The 24443-nt window shown below is 37.6% G+C and overlaps 1 protein-coding gene across 4 annotated transcripts in view; it reads left to right on the plus strand.

Moving 5' to 3' along the window:
* Window positions 1-24443, plus strand: part of CELSR1 (cadherin EGF LAG seven-pass G-type receptor 1) — a 192884-nt gene that overhangs the window by 142083 nt on the left and 26358 nt on the right. For 3 of the 4 annotated variants that reach the window (XM_060778417.2, XM_060778420.2, XM_060778421.2), the window contains exons 12-25: window positions 258-432; window positions 1427-1568; window positions 2015-2135; window positions 4397-4580; window positions 6047-6148; window positions 7821-7915; window positions 8284-8493; window positions 10372-10555; window positions 12654-12797; window positions 14155-14350; window positions 14788-14955; window positions 16928-17054; window positions 18056-18256; window positions 20612-20786. In XM_060778417.2, coding sequence (XP_060634400.2) covers window positions 258-432; window positions 1427-1568; window positions 2015-2135; window positions 4397-4580; window positions 6047-6148; window positions 7821-7915; window positions 8284-8493; window positions 10372-10555; window positions 12654-12797; window positions 14155-14350; window positions 14788-14955; window positions 16928-17054; window positions 18056-18256; window positions 20612-20786 — 2224 coding nt within the window. The remainder of the gene's footprint in view (window positions 1-257; window positions 433-1426; window positions 1569-2014; window positions 2136-4396; window positions 4581-6046; window positions 6149-7820; window positions 7916-8283; window positions 8494-10371; window positions 10556-12653; window positions 12798-14154; window positions 14351-14787; window positions 14956-16927; window positions 17055-18055; window positions 18257-20611; window positions 20787-24443) is intronic. The other variant, XM_060778418.2, reaches the window with a different exon arrangement.

The raw sequence follows: 24443 nt of genomic DNA on the forward strand, positions 1-24443 counted from the left end.
CAGAACCCACCTTTCCGCTGCCTCCCAGCATGGTTGCAAAGAGGTGTTTCCATTTTCCTTTAGGCATAGTTCAGTGTTTCACCTGTATTAGGATTTAGGTCAGTGAGTTGCAGTGTATCAGTATCATTCTGAAAACCTGTAAAATCTTTAATTGTGATAAGATATTTTACTACTATGTGTAATGTTTACAATACCTTTTTAAACAAGCTTTGAAATACTGTGTTGATGTTACCATTGTTTCTGCCCTGTCTTTGCAGGGATTGAGAATGGGAGAGACACCTACAAATGTAGCTACATTGAATACAGAGCAGGCCACCAAGATTCATGTGACAGAAGGCTGTGAAGTGGACAATCCCTGTGATTCTAATCCTTGTCCCCTGCACAGCTACTGTAGTGATGACTGGGACAGTTATTCGTGCATTTGTGATCCAGGTAAAAATGGCTTAAAGTAATCCTCATAATACCTTTTTCTGGATTCTAAAATTCTGTTATTCTGATTTTTTAAATGGTATCATATAAATATATTTTTAAAATGTTAACTTTTGTAGAAGGAAGAGCGGCTTACAATTCATACAAAAAACTAATTTATCTTCAAAATTATTGTTCGTTTTTAAAACATTGATATTTGAACACTATTTATTTATTTGTTTACTGTATTTGTACACTGCCCTTCTCAGCCTATTCGGCGACTCAAGGCGGTTTACAACAAATCAGTACACATAGTATCAAAATACAAATTAAAACATTAAAAACAATATAAAACCACAACAGAATAAAACAATAAAACAATAATATACTTTTATAGATTTTAGTTTGCATAACTTTGAAAGTATTCTTTGTGCTTTAAGTCTAAATTTTGGGCAGAATAATTTAACATGGACTTTGTGTCATTCATTTTTTTAACTGGATTTTTGAAATATACTTCTGATGTAAAGATCAGAACATGTAAACATTGAACATGTTTTTCCTATACAGAAAAAATATAGCAAATTGTATAATGTGTTACATCAAAAGTACAAGTCATTTATTGTGCTTCATAGAGTGCTTACTTGATAGTTCTACGTATGCTTAATTAATATGTTTAGTATTATATTTTACTCTCAGGTACTGCATGAGACTACAGTTTTTGAATTAATACTTTAATTTTAAGGCTTTTTGTCATCATGCAGAAGAAAATAAATACATTTTCATTAACATCATAGGCCAAAAAACCCCACAAACACAGTTATTTAAGTGGTATCCATATGGGTTGCTAAATATAGAAGAGTAGTGCCTCTTTGTATCCTTTCAACACAGTCTTGTGGTAGGAGGAAAATTTACTGACAGCTCAAGAAATGTTATAACTTTTAAAGTTCAAAATAGATGATCTTCTGAGACTCATAAATTATACAGTGGTTGCTAGATGTCTATAACTTTGTCTCCTCAGGGTTCTTTGGGACAGACTGTGTTGATGTGTGTAGCCTGAATCCATGTCAACATGTCTCTGCTTGTGTCCATAAGCCAAGCTCTTCTCATGGATACACCTGTGAATGTGGGCAAAGCTATTATGGGCAATATTGTGAAAGCAAGTAAGCGAATGATACTATTCTTATTTTACCCTTTTCGGTTCCCATCCCACCTCCCCTTCTGCTATTAATAGTGTTGTAAAAAGAAGGTTGCATTAAAGCAACAGCTTCCTTTTTTTAAACTTCTATTTTATGTGCAAACGCATGCAAAAGAAATGTAACTGTAACATCCCCCAACTTCAAGCATAACCATCATCTTTACTGGAGATTATTGAATAATTTTGTCTTACTGAGGTTATGCCAATCAGAATGTCTTTTTAATCTATATCAAATAAATACATGTGATTTCTCCTAGTTGGCTTGTTCAGTATTTTTCTTCAGTTTTTTTACTAAAAGGAAGCACAACAAGACAAGCTGTAGCTTATTAATTTCTGTGCAAAAGAAGAATGCATTTTCTTTTCCAATAATTCCAAAACTGTTTTTTCCTTTTTCCATTTTTCTTTTTGTAGAATTGATTTGCCGTGTCCCAGAGGCTGGTGGGGAAATCCCATTTGTGGGCCTTGCAACTGTGAAATCAGTAAGGGATTTGATCCTGATTGCAATAAGACTAATGGAGAGTGTCGGTGTATGGTAAGAAGTCATACAATCATTTTGTAAATGAAATTCTTGTTCAGGTTAGAGCAGGATAAGCAAACCATCAGATCACAAAAGGTTAGAGTCTGTCCTGTTGGTGGCTCCAGGTTTTCCCTACCCAAACTTTCCCCTTTGGGATGAAAAGAAGGCTCCTTTATTTTTACTGAGGTCCCCAACCAACCCCCGTCTAATCAAGGAGGTCTATGCTGTTATTTCCAGTCCCTAGTTTCATGTAAGGGGTGGATCGTTCTCCTTTCTTATGTGGAAAAAGGTGAGGAAAGTATTTTGGTTGTATCCCAGGAATATCAATTGAGAAAATTCAATCTCTCTCCACTTTGCCCAAGCTAGATATATGCAGGGAGAGTGAACTGGCTGAGAGTTCCTAAATAATGAAAATTATTGATCTTGTACCTTGTACAGTCTGTTCTCTTGACATTGGAAATGTGGAAACATAACGTAAAATCTGCAAAGTCTTTACAACATAAAAAACTGGGCCCCAACCGTTTTGTCTTTCCTATATTTGGGCTAGACGAGTATAACATTTATTCTAATTCAGAAATAAGTAGGCAATGCTACTTCTAATCATAGAACCAGAAGGAACAGAAAACAAACTTGCTTCATGTTTTTTGTGATAGGCTTTGAAATATTTAAAGCCATAATGTATCATACACAATGCAGCTTCTCCATATCTTCATAAATCATATTGCATGAGCTTGGTTTTCATAGATGTCCTTCAAGAAAAAAAGTTTGCTAGGTGAATATGGTGTTTGCTAGGCAAACTTTGACTAGTATTTCACTTCCATTTGAGGTGGTTTATACAAATTGCACACATTGGGCCCTTCCACACAGGCCCTATATCCCAGGATCCAATCCCAGGTTTTCTGTTTATCCCAGATTATCTGGCAGCAGGGCCTCATATAATCCAGTTTAAAGCAGAAAACCTGGGATCAGATCCTGGGTTATACAGTAGGGCCTGTCTGGAAGAGCCAATTGTTAACTTCTGGTTGACAGTGGACACAGAGGCCTCCCCATGTAATGGATAAAGAATATATATGATGACCACTTTTGGCTTAGGAAGCTTCTACACTGCCCTATATCTTAGGATCTGATCCCAAAATATCTGCTTTAAACTTGATTATATGAGTCTCCACTCCCAGATAATCAGGGATAAGAAAATAATCTGGGGTCAGATCCTGAGATATAGGGGCAATGTAGAAGGGGCCTCAGTCACACGTGTATGTTGCATACACAGACACAGATCTTGGAGTCTTCGTGGACAACAAGTTAAACATGAGCCAACAATGTGATGCGGCGGCAAAAAAAGCCAGTGGGATTTTGGCCTGCATCAATAGGACTATAGTGTCTAAATCCAGGGAAGTCACGCTACCCCTCTATTCTGCCTTAGTCAGACCACACCTGGAATACTGTGTCCAATTCTGGGCTCCACAATTGAAGAAAGATATTGTCAAGCTGGAATGTGTCCAGAGGAGGGCGACTAAAATGATCAGGGGTCTGGAGAACAAGCCCTATGAGGAGTGGCTTCAAGGGCTGGGCATGTTTAGCCTGAAGAAGAGAAGGCTGAGAGGAGACATGATAGCCATGTAGAAATATGTGAGAGGAAGTCATAGGGAGGAGGGAGCAAGCTTGTTTTCTTCTGCCCTGGAGACTAAGACGCAGAACAGTGGCTTCAAATTACAAGAAAGGAGATTCCATCTGAACATGAGGAAGAACTTCCTGACTGTGAGAGCTGTTCAGCAGTGGAACTCTCTGCTCCGGAGTGTGGTGGAGGCTCCTTCTTTGGAAGCTTTTAAACAGAGGATGGATGGCCATCTGTCAGGGATGCTTTGAATGCAGTGTTCCTGCTTCTCGGCAGGGGGTTGGACTGGATGGCCCATGAGGTCTCCCCCAATTCTTATGATTCTATGATTTTAATGTTATGTCTGAAGAATGTGGTGGCATAAAGAAGTGTGATTTCCTCTTAGAATGTTAAACATGTTTTTCCCATCCAGAAAAGAAATTTTTGATTCTAAAGTGTACAGATAACTTCATAGCCCTCATTTTCCCCCCCAAACTGTTTGATGAGTAATTCACATGTAATGGAAAACTAAGGCAGAAAAATAAATTAGTATGCAGTTTGAAGCCATCTTTCCCATGACCACAGTGTTTGTTCCCCTAAGACTCTTTATAAGCAAAAGTTTGTGTCCACTGCTTACATTCCTGATATGCAAACATAAATGAATATGTCTTCTTTTTTCCAGGCAAATCATTACAGACCGCAAAACAGTGACACATGCTATCCGTGTGACTGTTTACCTTCTGGTTCCAAAAATCGCACCTGTGACAATGAAACAGGACAGTGTCCCTGTAAAGCCGGAGTGATTGGCCGACAGTGCAATCGTTGTGATAATCCCTTTGCTGAAGTCACTGTTCATGGCTGTGAAGGTATTTTCTTGTTCTGAAGACCATTTGGAGTACTGAGATCTTGTTGACTACTATTACCCAGAAATAAAGGAGATATATTATATATTGCATATAAATGAATAATATAAATATGTAAAATAATATAAAAATAAATATTTACATTGCATAGAAATAAATAATATAAATAAAAATATTCCCCGGTGGTGCAATGGGTTAAACTCTTGTGCCAGCAGGACCGAAGACCGACAGGTCGCAGGTTCGAATCCGGGGAGAGCATGGATGAGCTCTCTCTATCAGCTCCAGCTCCTCATGCGGGGACACGAGAGAAGTCTCCACAAAGCTGATAAAACATCAAAATATCTGGGCATTCCCTGGGCAACGTCCTTGCAGACAGCCAATTCTCTCACACTAAAAACGACTTACAGTTTCTCAAGTCGCTCCTGCCACGACAAAAAAAATGAATAAAGTTTAATGGAAAGCTAAGCTGTTTTTCAGAATACTAAAGCCTCTTCTACACTGCCATATAAAATCCAGATTATCTCCTTTGAACTGGATTATATGGCAGTATAGATCCATATAATCTGGTTCAAATAAAATAATGTGGATTATCTGGTTTGATAATCTAGATCAGTGATTTTCAACCTGTGGTTCCCCAGCTGTTTTGTCCTACAAGTCCCAGAAATCCCGGCCAGTTTACCAGCTGTTAGGATTTCTGGGAATTGAAGGCCAAAACATCTGAGGACCCACAGGTTGAGAACCACTGATCAAGATTATATGGCAGTGTATCCATAGAGAGTGCCTATCCTTTATGAAGTTGCTTGTAATCAAACAGTGGCGTTGAACAAATCTAATACAGGGAAATATTCAGGTAGTCTTCAGCTAATATGTTTTTAATCTCTCTAATGCAGAAAAAAATTCTTACCTGTTTGGAATTGATATTTAGATCAGATTAGAAAGGCAAACATTATGCAGTTCTATAAGATCTTGCTTTATCTTTTGATTTTCTTGAAATGGAAGCAGATGTCATATCAATAACTAGCCTTGCTTATTTAGCGAAGACATGCTGTTCTTGGATATTCTAGCATAATATTTGAACATTGAACTGGACCATATGATTGTTATAATAATGTAAACGGCTATTTGATTGTATAACTAATGTTATTGTTTCAATGTTTTGTGTATTTATGGTTTTATATTGTTGTTTACTGTGATATTGCGGCATCGAATTGTTGCCAGTGTGAGCCGTTCTTGAGTCCCCGCTTGGGGGTTGAGAAGGGCAGGGTAGAAATATTGTAAATAATAATAAATAATAAATTTTGTTCAAAGCTGAGACAGAGAACATGTTGCCTCTGCGGACACTGCTGGATACTAGCCAACACAGACAATAGTGAAGGATGATCCCAACTCCATATCTAATCAAACAAAACATATTTCTGCTATCAATTCAGTTCTGTTATATTGTGTTCTTTCTCATCAATTTCACACAGTGGTTTATAATGGATGTCCCAAAGCATTTGAGGCTGGCATTTGGTGGCCACAGACAAAATTTGGACAGCCTGCTGCTGTGCCTTGTCCCAAAGGATCAGTTGGTAAGTGGAATAGTTAAAATGCTCAGAGTTGTTGTAGCTCAAAAAGTTTGGTGTATATGCAGGAGAAAATATATCATCAAAATGTGGCAAAGAAAACTCAGATATAAACAATTTAATACAGTTTCAGTTATTAAAGACCATATTGAAATACACATTGAGATTAATCCTGTCCAAGTGTACAAAGGGAATTTAACACACACCCATGCTTACAAAGGGGGAGTTTTAAAGGGGGAGTGCTTCCTGCAAATGAAAGTTCTCTTTAAAGTCTGAACTTCTGTGTGCCTGACTAGAGCTGATGGCTATCATGCCATTGGGACAGTAAATTCAGGCCCATCTATGCTGCCATATGATGCAGTTTCATAATGCAGTTTAACTGCATTGAACTCCATTATATGGCAGTGTAGACTCATATAACTCAGTTCAGTGGAATTAAACTGCATTATAAAACTGCATTATGTGACAGTGTAGATGGGGCATTGCTCAAGGCTTTAATCTTGTGTTTAAAAGAGCTATCAAGAATGCTTCATTCTGTTTTCAGGAAAGGTTCTCTACCTTGGATAGAGCCTTTAAACTTCAGCAGAAACCTGAAATAAAATTACTGGGCTCATAGTTGTGGAAGAAATCAGCCACCACTTTATTTATTGGGTCAAATGCAAATTGATAATGAAGAAACCAGCCAGCATTGAATAGGGCTAATGAAAGATCAAGATGTAAAAATATAGTATTTATGAAGTGGTTGCAATATGGAATGGATTTGATGTTTGCAGTGGAGTCCCAAAACTCCTGAGGAAACTGTAACTAGAATATTATCTTCCTCTTATTCTGTACTATTGTTAAATGTTTTTCAGAGTGAGGCATAATTTAAGATAACATGTCATGTAAAGTAATTGGCATAATATTTGCAGGCAGATCTTTCTTCAACTGATCAAAAATTCTGACTTGGAATATCAGTAATGTTTCAAAATATTCCTCTTATATATTACACTATCCGTCCCCTGCCACGTGTTGCTGTGGCCCAGTCTGTGTATATGTGTTTTGTGTGTGTACATATGTGTGTATGTTTGTGTATATATCTGTATATATGTGTGTGTATATATTTGTGTATATATGTGTGTTTGCATATATATGTGTGTGTATATATTTGTGTATTTGTGTGTTTATATGTGTACATGCATATTGTGTATATGTGTGTGCTTGTCTATATGCATATTTGTGTGTATATATGTATGTATGCGGATACGTATATGTGTGTGCATGTGTATATGTATATATGTATGTGTATGTATGTGTGTATTTGTGTGTGCTTGTGCATATATATATAAGTGTGTGTATGAATGTGTGCATGTTCATATGTATGTGAGTGTATGTGTGTATGTATATATGATGTACTTTTTGGGATTTTAAGTCTGTTCCGCTGGGGTTGTGTGTGTTTATGAGTGATGGACACTTGTTGGACTATTATGTGTGTTGTGTCCAAATTTCATGTCAATTCGTCCAGTGGTTTTTGAGTTATGTTAATCCCACAAACAAACATTACATTTTTATTTATATAGATTTATATGCATAAGGAATTATTTTCTTTAATACACCAGAAAGATATAACATTTTCTGATAAAATTAAATATGCAATGGTCAACCTATATAGCTCTCACTAATTTATGTTGTTTTTAAGGAAATGCCGTCCGGCACTGCAACAGTGAAAAGGGTTGGCTGCCCCCTGAACTTTTTAACTGTACGACTGTTGGCTTCATGGATCTTAAAATCATGGTAAGCACAGAGTGCTTTGGAAGAGGGAAATATTTGAAGAGTTACCCACTGTTTTAGAGTTCCTTAATATATCCAGAAAGATTGCAGAGTATCATTTCATTGTATCTCCTGGCTATGTGAAGCATTCTGTCATACATAAAATTGCACACGTGACAATACTGCAAAAACCACTAAGACCTGGCTCAAATTTTCTTTTGTCCTTGTACATTGTAGGACATGGAAATAGGTGATAGCCTTACATGTATCCTCTTCTTCCACATGTACATGTATGAGTATATACATGTGTGTTATAAATATATTGCATTAACCTTTTATTAAAGATGAGATAGAGCTTTGAACCTTTGTTGTTGTTTTTTGCTCTGCTTCAGAACGAGAAGCTTCTGCGCAATGAGACCAACATGGATGGTGACAAATCTGTGCAGATTGCCAAAGTTCTCCATAGCGCTACAAACCGCACAGGCACCTTCTATGGGAATGATGTGCGAACAGCCTACCAGATGATGATCAGAGTATTGCAGTATGAGAGCCAGCAGCAAGGGTTTGATCTCGCTGCAACAAGGGATGTGGACTTCAACGAGGTAAGAAAGTTTAAATGATTTAGAGAAGACACAGGCTACCTACATATGGAAAACCTGCTCTAGAAAGAATGCAGGGGCATTCTCTGCAATGATTCCTCTCAGAAGGGCATCACAAAGCATGTCATAGAGACTGCATATCATAAAGTTATTCTGCAAAGGCCTCTTTCAGTTTAATGGACAGATGAAGCAAAAAGTAGCACTAATGTGTGTGTAATGTAGAGACAGGGTATGCGGAATGCATGCATTCTTGCATCTTGAATTACCATGTAGAAAGGTTTCAGGAAATATTGTTAAAATGAAGTTGTTGTTTTCATTACTGTTTTTTTTAGTGTCAGGAACGACTTGAGAAACTGCAAGTCGCTTATGGTGTGAGAGAATTAGCTATCTGCAAGGACATTGCCCAGGGGACAACCAAATGTTTTACCATCCTATGGAAGGCTTCTCTCATGTCTCCATATGAGAAGCTGGAGCTGATAGATGGGAGGTCACCCCGCTCCCCCGATTTGATCCACTGACCTTTCGATCAGCAGTCCTTCCAGTTTTAACCCATTGCGCCACCGGGGGCTCCTTTATTACTGTTACCCAGAAGTATTTATAAATTACTTTTCTGCCCACCAAGTTCCTCAAACCAATGTACTCTGAAATTACAATTTTTTAAAAAGAACAGAGACAAAAATGATTCAGAAACAGTTGCAAATATTATAGTCTTCTTCTTGAGGCCAGAAAAAGTCCCTTTTACACAATTCAAACTTACTCAAATTGTGTAATTAATGAAAACAAAATGGAAACTGCCATTCAAACTGACACGAGTGATTTAAAATTGTTTTAAACTGCTCAAATTGATTTTACTATAAACCATATGAAGATCCTCATATGCAGTGTGGATTATTATTACAATAATGATATTGATGGTAATGATAGTAGTACATTGAAACCTCGACTTAAGAGCATCACAATTTAAGAGCGTTTTGAGTTAAGAGCTGTAGCTCAGCCCAGGGTTCCCTTTTACATATTAGCAGCATTTTGAGTTAAGAGCAAGTGCAGGAGGGGGCACTAGCGTGAGAGTACAGGGCTTTAGGGCTTCAAGGGAACAGCCTCCGTCCCTCCACGCCTCGGCTTGTCGGCTTTGGGGAACTTTGGATTAGTTGATTTTGTGTGGTTTTTATTCCTGGTATGTTTGGCTTCATGAAGAGAGAGAGGGAGAGAGAGCAAAAGAAGGGGGGAGGCTAGAATGAGTACAATATGACGAAAATGATGCTTCTGCCTGTTCACTTTGTGCTTCCTTGCCACAACTTTGTGCTTCTACTATTTTAAGCTTGATCTTTTGTTTATTCCACATGAATATGCATTTATAATTTATTTGTTGTAAATGTAAAGTACATTTTCTTATTTAAAAATACGTAACAGATTGATAGCATTTAAATGGAAAATTTGCTTTGAGAGAAGAGCAACCTGAGTTAAGACTTTTGTCATGGAACAAATTCAACTCTTAACTCAATGTATCACTGTAGTAATATTGGCCCTTGTACACCCTTCACTCCATTAAACATGCTGACCCAGCCACTGCTTTCTGCTCAGTAGTCATACTTGGGATATTATTTCTGTTTCAAATAACCAGCCTCCTCTGGTGCTTTACCTCCTCATCCAGATTTAGAATTCTACTCTACTGGGTTCAGTAGAATAGAATTCTAAATTTGGGTGAGATGAAATGTCTGCAACAAAGTCTTAGTTTGATGTAGGTTGTTCCCTTCCCTCCAATTTCGTAAAAACAAAAAATACAATAGGCTAGGCTTTAAGGTATTCACTGTGCATGTTTACTTCTTTGCAACACACTGTTCTTGATACTTCATGCATAACATATTTTTATCTTCTTTGTAGAATATCATAAGAGCCGGTAGTGCTCTGCTGGAGCCTAGCACCAAAGAGCATTGGGAGCACATTCAAAGGACAGAGGGGGGCACAGCGCATCTGCTGAAACATTATGAGGACTATTTCAGCACTGTGGCAAGGAACATGCAAAAGACCTACATGAAACCTTTCATTATTGTTGCTGCAAACATGAGTAAGTTGTTGTTTTTACTATCATTTTTCTGTCAGATGTGACTTCTTAAAATCTGCATTGTTTGAGCAAATATTTGAATAGACTAATCAATTTTGAAAGTTTTTGATAATCTTAAACAGTGCACAATTAATTGTACACTATAGATTATTGTTTTTATTATGTTACATACAAGTATTTAAAAAACGAGGTGACAGGTACTGCCTTTTAAAAAAACGCCCACCCCTGTTTATTTTCATGAATGAGGGACTGCCTTTGCTAAGGTGGTTGTGGCATACATAAAGTAAACAAACACCTGGCTCTTGAACAAGGCTTTGGAAATGCAGTGCAGTAGACAAACATGGAATTATGTAAGTTGAAACATGGAACGGCTTAGACGATGCTACTGGAAAATGAGATTAACAGGAAGACATTGGTTATTATATGATTTTATTTATTTATTTATTTATTTATTTATTTACTATATTTATATACTGCCCCTCTCAGCCCGCAGGCGACTCAGGGCGGTTTACAGTCAACATCAAAGACATAAAATACGATTAAAACAGTTAATTTAAATATAAAGCCAAATAAAACAATATCAATAAAAACATTGTAATGGTTTTTGTCTTGATTTTATAATGTTGTTTTTAAATGTTTTAATTGTATATTGTGGATTGTTATGGCATCGAATGGCTGCCAATTTGTTAACCACCTTGAGTAGCCTTCGGGCTTGAGAAAGGCGGGATAGAAATATCGTAAATAAATAAGTATATGCACGTGCATCATCTGAAAATGAGGTGTGCTTCTTCCTTCAGAACTATTTCACTTAGTTATCTGCAGATTGGATTCAATAGAGGAAAACATAGGATTGACTAAAATTTCTTTGCTAGGGTGCTTGACAGTCTAATGTCAGAATGACAAGTCTAGTATCAAAATATCAGACATTGATCTTTGACTAAACAGTCAGTGAGGTTTGAATCAGAAATGGGAAATCTATAGTGCTTCTCCCATCATGCCTTGCCACTGCTAAGTTCAACAACATCTGTTAGTGCATGGGTTCACAAATCTGGCATGAATTGACATGAAACTGGAAATGCTATGCCTTTCTTGTCTCATCTAAATGGATTTTCTATGAATTATTTGGATCTAGTGGGCAAACAAATGTTGGTTGAACAGACTACAGCATGGTTGCCATAAGCACCATGGATTGCAGTAGTCTATGATATGCCTTATGAAACAGGAGAAGGCTTCATTATGGATACAGACCTACATTCCATCCTGTTTCCCTTGTTTGCTGCCCTGTTGCTGGTTTCCTAGCTCAGTAAATCAGTGTCCAGGTAATTCCAGGAACAGGAATGCAGGTGAAAGTGATCTGTGACACTATTGTTTTACACTTCAATGCTGGAATAAACATATGTCTTTTTGAAGACATCAAAGAGCAATGCCAAGTGCTCAGAGATAGACAGTATCTCCTATTCATGACGTACACTTGAAAATCAGCACCCACTCAAACTAAGAAGCTGGCTTGAGTCCTAGAGCTCTTATGCTTTTCTGTTCACCTACTACAGCTTCCCATTTTAGCAACTGTAGGCTTTGACTCAAGAAAGTCAGGCTGGGGTGCTGAAAAAAGCAAACAGTACAATTGTAAAAGTGGACTTGCCTTTCTCGGTCTTTAGTAGGCAAAAATTTGCCTTGTAAATGTTCAGTGGCAACAAATATTGCAATTGCTGCTGAAGGATTTGGCGGAATCTTGTGGAAGAATAAAGGAGAGTTGCCAAAGATACTGCCAAGGAAAACAGATCTTGTTTTGATACTCAGGTTTCTATTTATGAATGCAAGTTACATACAGTGAGCTAGGATGTAGTTGGGAGACAGCAGAATTTTGACTCCGTGAAGAGTCCGTGATTTAGAATACAAATCTGAGCATGTTTAGTCAGTTGGGCTTGCCCCCAAGTGTTTTATATACTCATTGTATAAGTCATTTTTTAAAAAATCGACCAAACAAACACCTGGGTCTGCTTATCTACAGGTCAACTTTGGGTTTGAACTTTATGTGGTACTTATAAATCTGTGACATACACGTATATATTATGACAAATACTATTTTTATTCTTGTTAGTTATTGCTGGTGACATCTTTGAAAAGTCTAATTTTACGGGAGCTAAAGTCCCACGTTTTGATGTGATTAAAGAAGATTATCCTAGAGATTTGGAGTCATCCGTTTTGTTTCCTGATACTTTGTTCAAAGTTTCCAACAGAAAAGGTACAGTGCTACCCCAGGTTTACGAAACTTCTAATTAATGATCAAATTAACTGCGAAGGAGATAATTTATGCTGTCCAAGGGTGCTTAGGGAAGACTTAGAAGAAGTAAAGCTGTGATGCATAATTATCTATATAGAGTATGTGATGCATAATTATCTGTCTATGTCTATACAGCCAGGAGACCACAGTTCAAACCTGCACTCAGCTATAGAAACTCACTGAGTGAACCTTGAACATATCACACTCTTTCAGCCTCAGAGGATGGTTAAAGCAACCCCTCTAAACAAATATTGCCAAGAATTCATCATAATAGATTAGCCTTCAAATAATTTTTGACTATAAGTCAGAAATAAGTTGTAAGGCACAGGGCTGTAAAATGCAGTTCTCAGGGTATGTCTTACTCAAAATTTGCTTTCATAGTCTTGAATGGTTCATAAACTGAATACTATATAATACTGTGCATGTAGTTATAGGTGCGATACTTAGTTGCTGGAGACATTAAGGGCAAGAAAAGCCAATACTGTATTTATGTACATTTCTTTACTTCCTTTGTAAGTTGGTGGCTGCAGTTTATATAAATTGATCGCTGCATCCAAAACTTCACCATTCTGACTATTTTCTACTAATGGATAGTGTTGTGGAGGTGTAACACGTCTTTGTGTAAGTTGATACAGAGACAAAGACCACATAAAGACCATGTGATCCATGTGTCATAATGACATGCACTTTGCTGCTTGCCCAAGTGCCCGTTTCATCATCATCATCATCATCATGATGACTACCATGCTTTTTCTCAAAAGAGACTCAAAGTAGTGAACAGTGCTAACAATATACTATACTGTTTAAAATCTAAAGACTGTAACTACCTTGCAAATATATAATAGCAATGCTATAAAGTTATTATATATGTGCAAGATGAATATTTGGGAGAAAATTATATTCTTGCATCCACAAACTTAAAAATCGAAATTCACTGCCCATTCAGGAACGAAAAAAAATTAAATAGTGATCATGAATATGGAATAATTACCTAGATTTAGTCTTCCATAGTTGTTCCATACGCATTATTGCTACGTAGTCACGATTATGATGGTATTGCCATTATTATAACTCCACCCCACTCCACGTACTTTATGGAGCAACAGGTGCATGAGGAAAAGGATAGCTATTCTGCTAGCAATCAGAACACAGGTGTAGTTTCTGTCAGATTTGGATAATATATTGAACTAAGAATATTGACCAATGTTTACATGGCAAAGAAAAATGCGTCCTTTTAAAATTACCAGAATTTTATAGTGCATGTCTTTAAATGATAATTCATACACTTGATAATAGTATTCATTGGTTTCATCTTCAGTAGTTCCTACGATGAAACCTGCAAACTATATATTGCCTTCCAAGAAGGGAGATGAGATTTTCAGAAACGTACTTGCCAAAAGAAAGCGTCGACATCCAGAAGAGTCTAACCAGCATGCTGCTGCCATTGTGATCATATACCGAACACTAGGACAATTTCTGCCTGAGAGCTATGACCCTGACCGAAGGAGTTTAAGGTAAAATTTACATAAAGTGATCTTCAGTTTGCTTTGAGTAGCATTTGTTTATTATTTTCTGGGACCAGTCTCCAATCCTTCTTTGAGCAAGTTGATTAAGAAGATAGTTGCCCTACAACTACAGGCAGTCTTGGATGATACACACTTCCTTGACTCAATTCAAATCAACTTCAGAGCAGGATACGGAGTTAAGACTGCTATGATCACCATATACACTTGAATACACTATTCAGGGGCTAAAGAATGTTGTGGATTGTACAGTGTGGAGGGAGAGATTCTGCCAAATGTGGTAGAGGAATGTTCTGCAAAGTAGAAGCCGGGTTTTTTTTTTCACAACCTAAGACATGACAGATCCTTGATATAACTCAATGAAAGATGTTCATTTGAAATCAGTCACACTATTACATGACATTTGCCATTTTGTTTTGTTATGCTAGGTTACCCAATCGGCCCATCATTAACACCCCTGTAATCAGCACAATAGTTTATAGAGATGGAGAGTCTTTACCAAATCTTCTGGAGAGCCCCATCACACTGGAGCATGTCATGATGGAAACTGAGGAGAGAACAAAACCAGTTTGTGTATTCTGGAACCACTCAACTACGTATGTTTCATAGTCTACTAAATGTTGAAGAGATTTGATTGCATGTGAATATCCTGTTGACTTACATTCAGATGATCTAGCAAAAGGAAGCATAGATTTTCAGACAAGTCTTGGTGCTGAAAGAGAGAGGTCCTTTCTGATTGCCAGTTGCTAACTACATATTTGCTCAAGGTTACAAAACTTGGCTACAAGCAGTAGAAAACATGGCTATAGTTTTCGTAAAAGAAGGATTCTGTGAGTATCAGAGCACTGGCACGTACAGGTGAAGTTATCATTTTAAAAAGCAACACATTTTCACAAAGGCAGTTCACTGTTTAGCTGTTCCTCTCATTAATTATTTTTATGGGTTGTTGTCATGGAAAATGAAAGGCTGTACCTGTGGGTGGAAACGAAGTGGTTTTGGTGACACCTTTGACCTCTTTTCATTCCATCTTCCAGATGCCGGTAAAGGGGGGGGGGGAGTAATTTGTTCATCTAAACATTTCTTAGGAGAAGAATAAGACTTGCATATAATAGGCGAGTGCTATGAGACTTGCTTGAATTCACATAAGCTAAATCCTGCATGTGATTATTTTAGCAAGGCTTCATTAGATGCAACTATGTCATTTAGCAAAAACCTTAATATTTCTGCGCATATGTTTTTTCACTGGGTTTGGTAACCAGGCAGGGGGTGCACATGTCTCAAAATCATAGAGTTGGATGAGACCTCATGGGCCATCCGATCCAACCCCCTGCCAAGAAAAGAAAAATCACATTCAAAACGATTTCAGGGTTTATGTTCATTGCTGATGGCAACATGGAGGACTTTAGACCTCAAGTGATTAGTTGATATCCTAAAGAAGGCCACTTTGAGATTGAGATTGGAGATGAGAGATTGTCCTAATTGTGATCCCTCTTTGTACTTTATCTGTCAGTTTGCTAGCAGAGAAACAACTCTCTCTTGGCTGCTCATTTACCAAGTTGAGGGCCACATGCTCTGGAGTCATTTTACAACCTTCAGTTTCTGATATTTGTTCACTTACCAGTGTGGTAGCAACTCAGAAGCAACTACTCCCACACTGATAAGAGAACATAGTTCTCCAGATGAAGATATAGTTAAGAAGTTTTACATTGGTTGTGAAATTAAGTAATACAAGAGGTATGTAATTCTATTTAACAACTGGAAGGACTGGCGTGCTGATGAATTTTATCTGGTTTATATTTTTATTCTTTATGCAAAAAAATATGTCTATTGATACAGAAATATGCAGTATATCAAAATGACACATTTAAGAAATGGAAAAGACATCATTAAAATATGTTACAATCAGAAGAAAGATATAAGAATACATGCCAAATAGTAATAAAAACCAATAACAATACTACAGCTTTCTAACCAGGAGAAGATTGGGTAGTTCAAGATTAAAGAATAATCTATAAAATACAAATTTTATGAGATGTAGCTACATCTCATAAAATTTGTATTTTATAGATTATTCAGGTTACTTAACCCACCTCGGGGATTTCCAAACTTTGGTCCTCCAGTTATATTGGACTCCAACTCCCAGAAACCCCTACCAGATGGCCCAATAGTCATGAATTCTGTGAGCTGAAGTCCACAAAACATCGAAGACAAAAGTTTGAAAAACATTGATTTACTGATCACAATATGGTCATTTACCATGTTGAAGTAGTATTTAAAGAAGCAACAGCCTCTTTCCATTTTGAACATTGATTAATACTTGCTATTGCCTGAATGAGCAACTTGTTCAAGTACATCAGAAGTGGCAATCATGTGGCCTTTCAAATACTTTTAGATGCCAAGTGCTAGTAGCATGCAATCCAGCAAAGTCTGAAGGACTTCATTATTCTTATCACTACAGTACGTCATTGCCTTTCTTGAGGTATTGAAATTTCAGTATATCAGCTAGAAAACAACCAGTGTCATTGAATTTTGGTTTCCTTCCCTCCCCCTTTTGCTCCCGTTGTGTAGAATTGGAGAAACAGGTGGTTGGTCCTCAAAAGGATGTGAAATGTTTTCCAGAAGCCAGAGCCATGTCATTTGTCAATGCAACCATCTGACCAGTTTTGCTGTTCTAATGGATATTTCGAAACGTGAAGTAAGTAGTCTCTTGAATGAATGTTTGCCTTCCATAGTGGCAAAATAAAGATGGTTAGATTAAAGCAAATAAGGAAGTAGGTTTGGTATTTTCTTTCCATCTGTGGTTTTTATTAACACTTTATCAAGATGAGTGTTTTCTGGCACCAGTCCCTATTTCAGTTGTGAAGTTTGATTTTATATAAAATCCGCCCTGAGTCCCTTTGGGGAGATAGAGCGGAATATAAATATATTATTATTATTATTATTATTATTATTATTATTATTATTTCATTGTAGAGAATGGACCTAGAGCATCTATGAATGTCAGGATCCGCAGAGGGTCCTGAAACCAAATTCCAGCAGATACCAAAATCCCATTGTAAATTCTGTCTTTAATACCGCTTCAGAGTTAGGCAGAAGATTCTTCACAAAATTCTGACTAAACTAATTAAATCATAGATGGGGTGAGGGGGACCGTTATTAAAGTGTGTGGATTGTATTTCAGAGTAGCATCATTTTCAGTAAATGGGATTATACTTGTAAAAGGTGTATTACAACTGCCTCAGAAAGCCTCACTCACTAATGCATAATATGAATTTACTAATCACGAGGATTTTTGTCTTGCAATAAGATAGTTTCCTATTAGTATGGATACCTTTCACAAAGTTATAAATATGTAAAAAGTAAAAGTAAGTTAAGTGCCTTGAAATCCATTTAATTGAGGCTTTCATTTTATATTGCTATGATGATTTAAATCCTTTAAATGAGCTGACAGTACTTGACATCTTTCAAGGGCTTATTTCTGAGGCATTTTTATCATACTTTGGAGAGTGAGTCACTACGATTCTCAGTTCTTCACAATGCATGGATATATGTGGATTTTTTCCATGTTGTTTTTGTCAGATGACTAAGCTTTTTTCTCTCATAACTCATTGTGTAAGAAATTAATTTTGCATTTTTTTTAAAAAAAATCAGAAGGCAATTTAACTAAAAAATATTAATTGCACTTGTATTTCACAGAATGGTGAAGCACTTCCTCTGAAGATTATAACTTACACAACTGTGTCCATCTCACTGGCAGCTTTGCTGCTTACTTTTATACTTCTTGTCTTGATCCGAACATTGCGTTCCAACCTGCACAGCATCCACAAAAACCTAGTGGCTGCCCTTTTCTTCTCAGAGTTAGTCTTCCTGATAGGAATCAACCAGACAGAAAACCCAGTAAGTTAATCTCAGTAACTATTGCTTATTTTCTCCCCTGATTTTGACCTAACCACCACCACAACAGCTTTTGAGCTTGCACATCAACCATTCCACATTTGGTCTTGTTGTCATGGTAGATTGATTAACTTAAAGCACTCTACATCCCCTGTAAAGTCCTCACTGTTGTCAATAGTGGAACTTGGCAGGTTGTGGAGGTGGGCACAATGGTAGAGAATAGACACTGGAACTGACCATCATTGGCTGGGCTCTCATTCCTGGACACCTAAAAGAGAAACCAAAAGCTGTGCTGGTTTTGCACTTTGAAGAAATCAAGGTGGTAGAACCACAATTTATTACCTTTGAAGGGTCTGCTGTTGAAGGGAAAAGCCCCGAGTCAATTCATTGGTGCACTCTACACGCACCCAGCTCCTGATGTGATGCTGCTATGTTGGAGGCAGGATCAATACAGAATCTGACAGAGGTGCTGAGGTTGATGGCTGCTGTAGTTACCTAGACTGGTGGTTTTCTGATCACTAGTCCCTCAAATCTGTAAAATAGAAAACAGACTGAGCAAGGTCCTTCCATCAGCTTTGGTGTGGCTCCAAGTTTCACACACTGGCCTCATTATGTCAATAGTAGATGCTGGGCTTGGGGATTGCTTCTTAGAATAGCAATGCATGACTGTTTTATGGATGGTATACTGGTCACTAATTAAAGGTAAAGGGTAAAGGTTGCCCCTGACATTACGTCCAGTTGTGTCCGACTCTGGGGGTTGGTGCTCATCTCCATTTCTAAGCCGAAGAGCCGGCGTTGTCCATAGACACCTCCAAGGTTATGTGGCCGGCATGACTGCATAGAATACCGTTACTTTCCTGCTGAAGTGGTACCTATTGATCTACTCACGTTTGCATGTTTTCAAACTGCTAGGTTGGCAGAAGCTGGGGCTGACAGTGGGAGCTCATGCTGCTCCCCGCATTCAAACCTGCAACCTTTTGGTCAACAAGCTCAGTAGCTCAGTGGTTTAACCCACTGTACCACTGGGGGCTCACTATTATTATTATTATTATTATTATTAGTGATGGGGGTCACTAATTACAATGTCATAAGTCTACCTTGTTGTTTGTTTAATATCCCTCTTTCTTGCACAGGACCACAACACTTTTATGTGTTGTTGCCTACATAACAACTAAAAATCTTTCCCAAAATCTACTTCATTTTCAGGTTGCCAGAGAGTCGGGAGGTGAGCTATGGTGCTGCAACAAAACCATGCCAGTGCTTGTAGTAGTAAATCCTGCTACAAGAAGAAGGTGGACATGTTCTGGCTCATGCACCTCATCCTCTGGCAACTTGGAAATTGTCAGGGGGGGGGGGGGGCTAAGCCTCTTAAAGGGTAGACTTTTAGGTATAACATGGGGAGCTGTGTTTCTATAACTAATTCTTCTAATACAGGATTTCATATTATATATTATTGGACTGTATATCCCTTTGGAATATATGTGGGGGATTGGTAATCTAGGAAGTCAGTGGAAGGTTTTTAATCTGTCTCTTTTTTATGGATTTGTACTTGAGAGAAAAATGTAGCAATTCAAACATTTATTGTTAAATTAAGAAAATCAGTGTCAACTTAGAGTTTGCAGATTAGTTGTGGAGGTTTGTAGGTGGTGTATTATATTTACAGTCTACTTTGCTGTCTGAAAATTATCCCCGGTTTTGTCAGTTAACAAACATGTACATATTGGTTCTATACTGTAAACTATTTGCCAAAATCTTTTTTCTTCAGCAAGCTGCATATTTCACACAAAAGGACCACTCCTTAAAATTGGAGTGGGGGGGGGGGTGATTATGAAGTGATGCTTGCTGTGTTTGTGTGTGTTTCAAGCAGTTGTTAATCCTTCCTTGTGAAAAAGGAATTGTCCAAGGAGTCACATGCTGATGAGCATGAAAAGTCAAAGAATGTGGGGGCACAGATGAAATGGAGTTGCTTGACATTCCATTTAGCTTTTGCACCACTCTGGAAAGCAGCAGGCATAGGGCAAAAAGAGGTTTCAGCCATCCATGAATGATGGATAGCCAAGAATTCTTTATTTTCCTCCTTCCAAGGGGAAAAAAGCAGTTGTCAGTATTGTGACTTTATAAAGAAAATATCCTTTAGAGTTGCATTCAGCTCGGGAATCATAACATAGTTCATTGTTGTTCAAAAGGTAAAAAAGGCAAAACTTTAGGCATGACTAAAATAATGGGATTTGTGAAATTAATGATTGTGGCCTTTATTAATATTTGCTTGCATCTTAACAAAAGCCTAGGTCTTCTGCTGTAATATTTTTGCCCCTCAGTGGAGTAAAACTAATCTAATTGGGCTCTTCCTTTTTCTAGTTTGTGTGCACTGTGATAGCCATTCTTTTGCACTACTTCTACATGAGCACATTCGCTTGGATGTTTGTTGAACAGCTTCATATCTACCGCATGCTGACTGAAGTGAGGAACATAAATTTTGGACACATGAGATTCTACTATGTCATGGGCTGGGGGATTCCTGCCATTATAACAGGTAAGGATGAAGACCTAGCAGTGGAAGATTAGCTAAAGATTTCTGTGCTATTTCCATCAACTGTTTTTACCAGTACTACTTCAATTATAATGACTTCCCTTCCAATAGTTGTAATTATAGATCAGGGAGTTGTAATTGTAGATCAGGGAGAGGGGTAATTGTTCACATTCTGAGATACCAGGTGGACATTCATTTTCCGGCAGAAAGAGATGGACCGTTAACTCTGTGTGATCTAGAAATGCCTTCTATCAATTGATCAATTGATAAAGTGATTGCTTTTTTATCCTGCCTTTCTCCCAAAATGACATTCAAGCTTGTTTACCAGTTCTAGTTCTAGAAACAGCTATATCTTCTGGGTAATGTTAATCAGTGATATATTTTAATATTAGCATTCATTCACCACACACTGGAAAACAAATGGAAAGCAGTTAGAAATTGTATTATGTGCCTTTCCCCTGATTAGTGCAACATTTGTGTGGATAAAAAGAATGAAACATAACTAAATTCAAGTTGAAACGAGAATTGCACACATGCCTGAGGGGTAACATCATTCATTTTATTATAATTACTTTGTTGCTTTTACAGTTTTTTTAAATATATATATATTCCCTGAGCATAGATGCCGGAAGAGGTTTTACTATGAGATGCAGAAATAGTTATGCTAGGCACACATAAAATGTGTGATTTCAGAGAGTTTAAAAATAGTTGTAGATATCTTGATCTATCTTTGTCTAGATCAATAGATACTCGTAGATCAATTTAGTCTAGTTTTTAAAAGTGATTTTGACTTTTTGAAGCACATAAACATACTACAAACGAAAGAAGCCTTATGAAAGGTCTAAGCACATCATGGTCTAAGCACACACAGGGGCATCTTACAGGGCGCGGTCAACCCACCTGTTTAAGGAGCTCCATTGGCTACCGTTCATCTTCTGGTCCCAATTCAAGGTACAGGTACTTGCCCATGAAGCTCTAAATGGTTTGGGACCCGCCTACCTTCTCTCTCCATGAACCAGCCCGAACTCTTCGATCCTCGGGGGAGGCCCTCCTTTCGCCCTTGCCAGTTTATCAGGCTCACCTTGTGGGTACAAGGGAGAGAGCCTTTTCCTCTGTGGCCCCCCAACTCTGGAACTCATTGCCTGGAGAGATTAGGAAAGCCCCTTCTTTAGAAACCTTTAAAAAGAGTCTCAAGACCTGGCTCTGCTGTTGCACTTTTGGAGAGTAGTTACATCATTTTATGCTACTGCTCCCTCAACGTTCCTGTCCCAGGAGATCTCTCTCCCCCCCCCCCCCCCCCGTACGAAGGTTTGTTTGTTTCTCTGTCTCTCTATGAGTTCTCCCTTACAAACAGTTCTGCCCTTTTATCTCACCCTGGGTTTTTAAATGATTTTATGTACATGCGGCCCGCTCTCTGTCATTATGTTTGGTTTCTCTGTTTTGTGTATATTGTTTATATGCTTTGATGTTTTATACTTTATTGTTATGTTGTTTATTTTGCTGCAATTTGTATTTTTGTATTGTAATTTGTTGTTCAGGCTTGGCTCCATGTAAGCCGCTCCGAGTCCCCGTTGGGGGAGATGGTGGCGGGGTATAAATAAAGATTATTATTATTATTGTTATTATTATTATTATTATTATTATTATCATGTTGATATTGGCTATAAACCAAAAATTAGCAGTTAGGGGAGAAATGTGGAGTTCTGTTATTCCAGTGTCCACATATATTGTACAACCTAATTGTCATATGATAATAAATAAATAAAGTTGATTTAGGACTCCATATAACATTGAGAGCTCCAAAATTTGTTTAAAAAGTTCCCGGAACAGAATATGTCCACTCAAAGGTTGGTGATAGTCAGATAGTGTGTAGAGATACTGGTGATACTCAGAATATATCATCTGCAGCACCTATGAGAACAATAATAGATATCTGTAAATTACCTGTGATGTTCTGAGTTGACCTCAAAAGAAATAAAAGCTGCAAAGTTGCTGGTGACAAGTACTACAACGCTACCTACATCTAAGGAGAGCTATGCTGGATCAAATGTGTTGAGTCCAGAGTTCAGTTTCCACGGAGCTAGTTAGTTGTCAGTGGAAAGCCCAAAAGCAAGACATGAATCGAGATACTATATTTATAATGTATTCCTGATGTCTTTCCTCTGGCAAGAAAGACCTTTTCATTTAAAGAGGCATTTGGTATTTAATATGTCATGACAGATGGAGCTTTTAATTGCATTTCTATTTAATTTTATATGTTTTTAAAACTGCTTGCATTTTTAATTTGTCCTTTTTAAATAGAACTCCAGTTTATGTTTTAACTTTTGAGGTGAGCATGTTTTTAGTATTATTTCTCCATGCTGGGAGAAAGTAGAGTTAAAAATTAAATAAAATGAATGTTTAGTTCTGAATAAATGAGGAACGTTACTTTGGAAAGGTCTAGCATGGTTTAGGCAGCTTGTGGTTTCTCACCCCAGCTATGAATGATTTCTGCTATCAAGGTAGCTTTCGGAAGATCCCAGTAGTGTTGTTGGGAACATTGGTTTTTGGCTTGGTGTGGTCTAATTTGGCTTGACGTGGAAAGCTTAACTTGAATGATGGGGTTAAGCCTGACTCTAATGTTCCGAGCATGTAAGACTGCCATAAGGCATAGTTGAAGGGAGCCAAGTCAAATTGGCAAGGGAATTTGTGGTGCAGATTAAATCTCTGGTAGGTATGCCCTCTCTTCTTCCCTCCCTCCAATACTTGACTTGTGCTTTTTGGCCTTGTCCTACCTTCTTCTACAAAACCTTCATTTACCAACTTCTCTTCCCAGGCATTATTAGATAATGGAAGATTTCTAATGTTCTAGTTAGGAATTTTGTATTTGTTTACGGGGGAGGAGTTGGGGACAAGTAAGATGAGCAGAGAAATTCATGTGACTCAGATCCTGGTTAATAGTGGTTATTTGGCTGGTGCTGAAGTCAAGCAACACATTTTCTTGAGCTTTTGGACTTTTCTTAGAAATTTCAGTAATGTGTCTTTTTCATAAGCAAGAAAAGGGTCTTCTTTCATAGGATTTCTCTCCTAGGGTAGAAGGGAACAACTCTTCTTAAACTTTTCCACTTGGGACCTCTTTTGGCCAAGGATTTTTTTCATGACCCTGGGTATATAGATATATAAAATAAATATAAATATCAAACATTTACTGATAACAAATCAGCATTTGTAAGGCTTACTAAACAGGGTCATTTTTATTTTTAAGACATACAGCTGAAGCATTTTCTGTAGAGTCCACTGTAAACAGTGTGTGAATGTTTAAAACAGCCAGTATGTGATGTTCAGAAAACTTTTATTGTTGCCAAAGTTTTTAGGACCCCAGCAATTGCGCTGAGTTTAAGAAGCAGTGGAAGGGAATGAGATATGATACTCGTAAAGATAGGGAATCTGTGAAATGAGACATTGTTGAAGCCTGTGTTCATATTGTTTCCGGGAAGAGAATACTATAATTGGCTGTGATGCAACACATTCAGATAAATTGAATCAGATCAGTCCCTCTGATTTTAAAAAATCATAGTTGTCATAATTAATTCAATTTTAAATTGAATATAGTTGTGTAGTGTGGATATTCTTTTAGTTGGGACACGTAATTTATCAGTTTCATCCTTACTCTGCCATCTT

The sequence above is a fragment of the Anolis sagrei genome, chromosome 5 (genome assembly GCF_037176765.1).
Source record: "Anolis sagrei isolate rAnoSag1 chromosome 5, rAnoSag1.mat, whole genome shotgun sequence".
NCBI classification, from domain to species: domain Eukaryota; kingdom Metazoa; phylum Chordata; class Lepidosauria; order Squamata; family Dactyloidae; genus Anolis; species Anolis sagrei.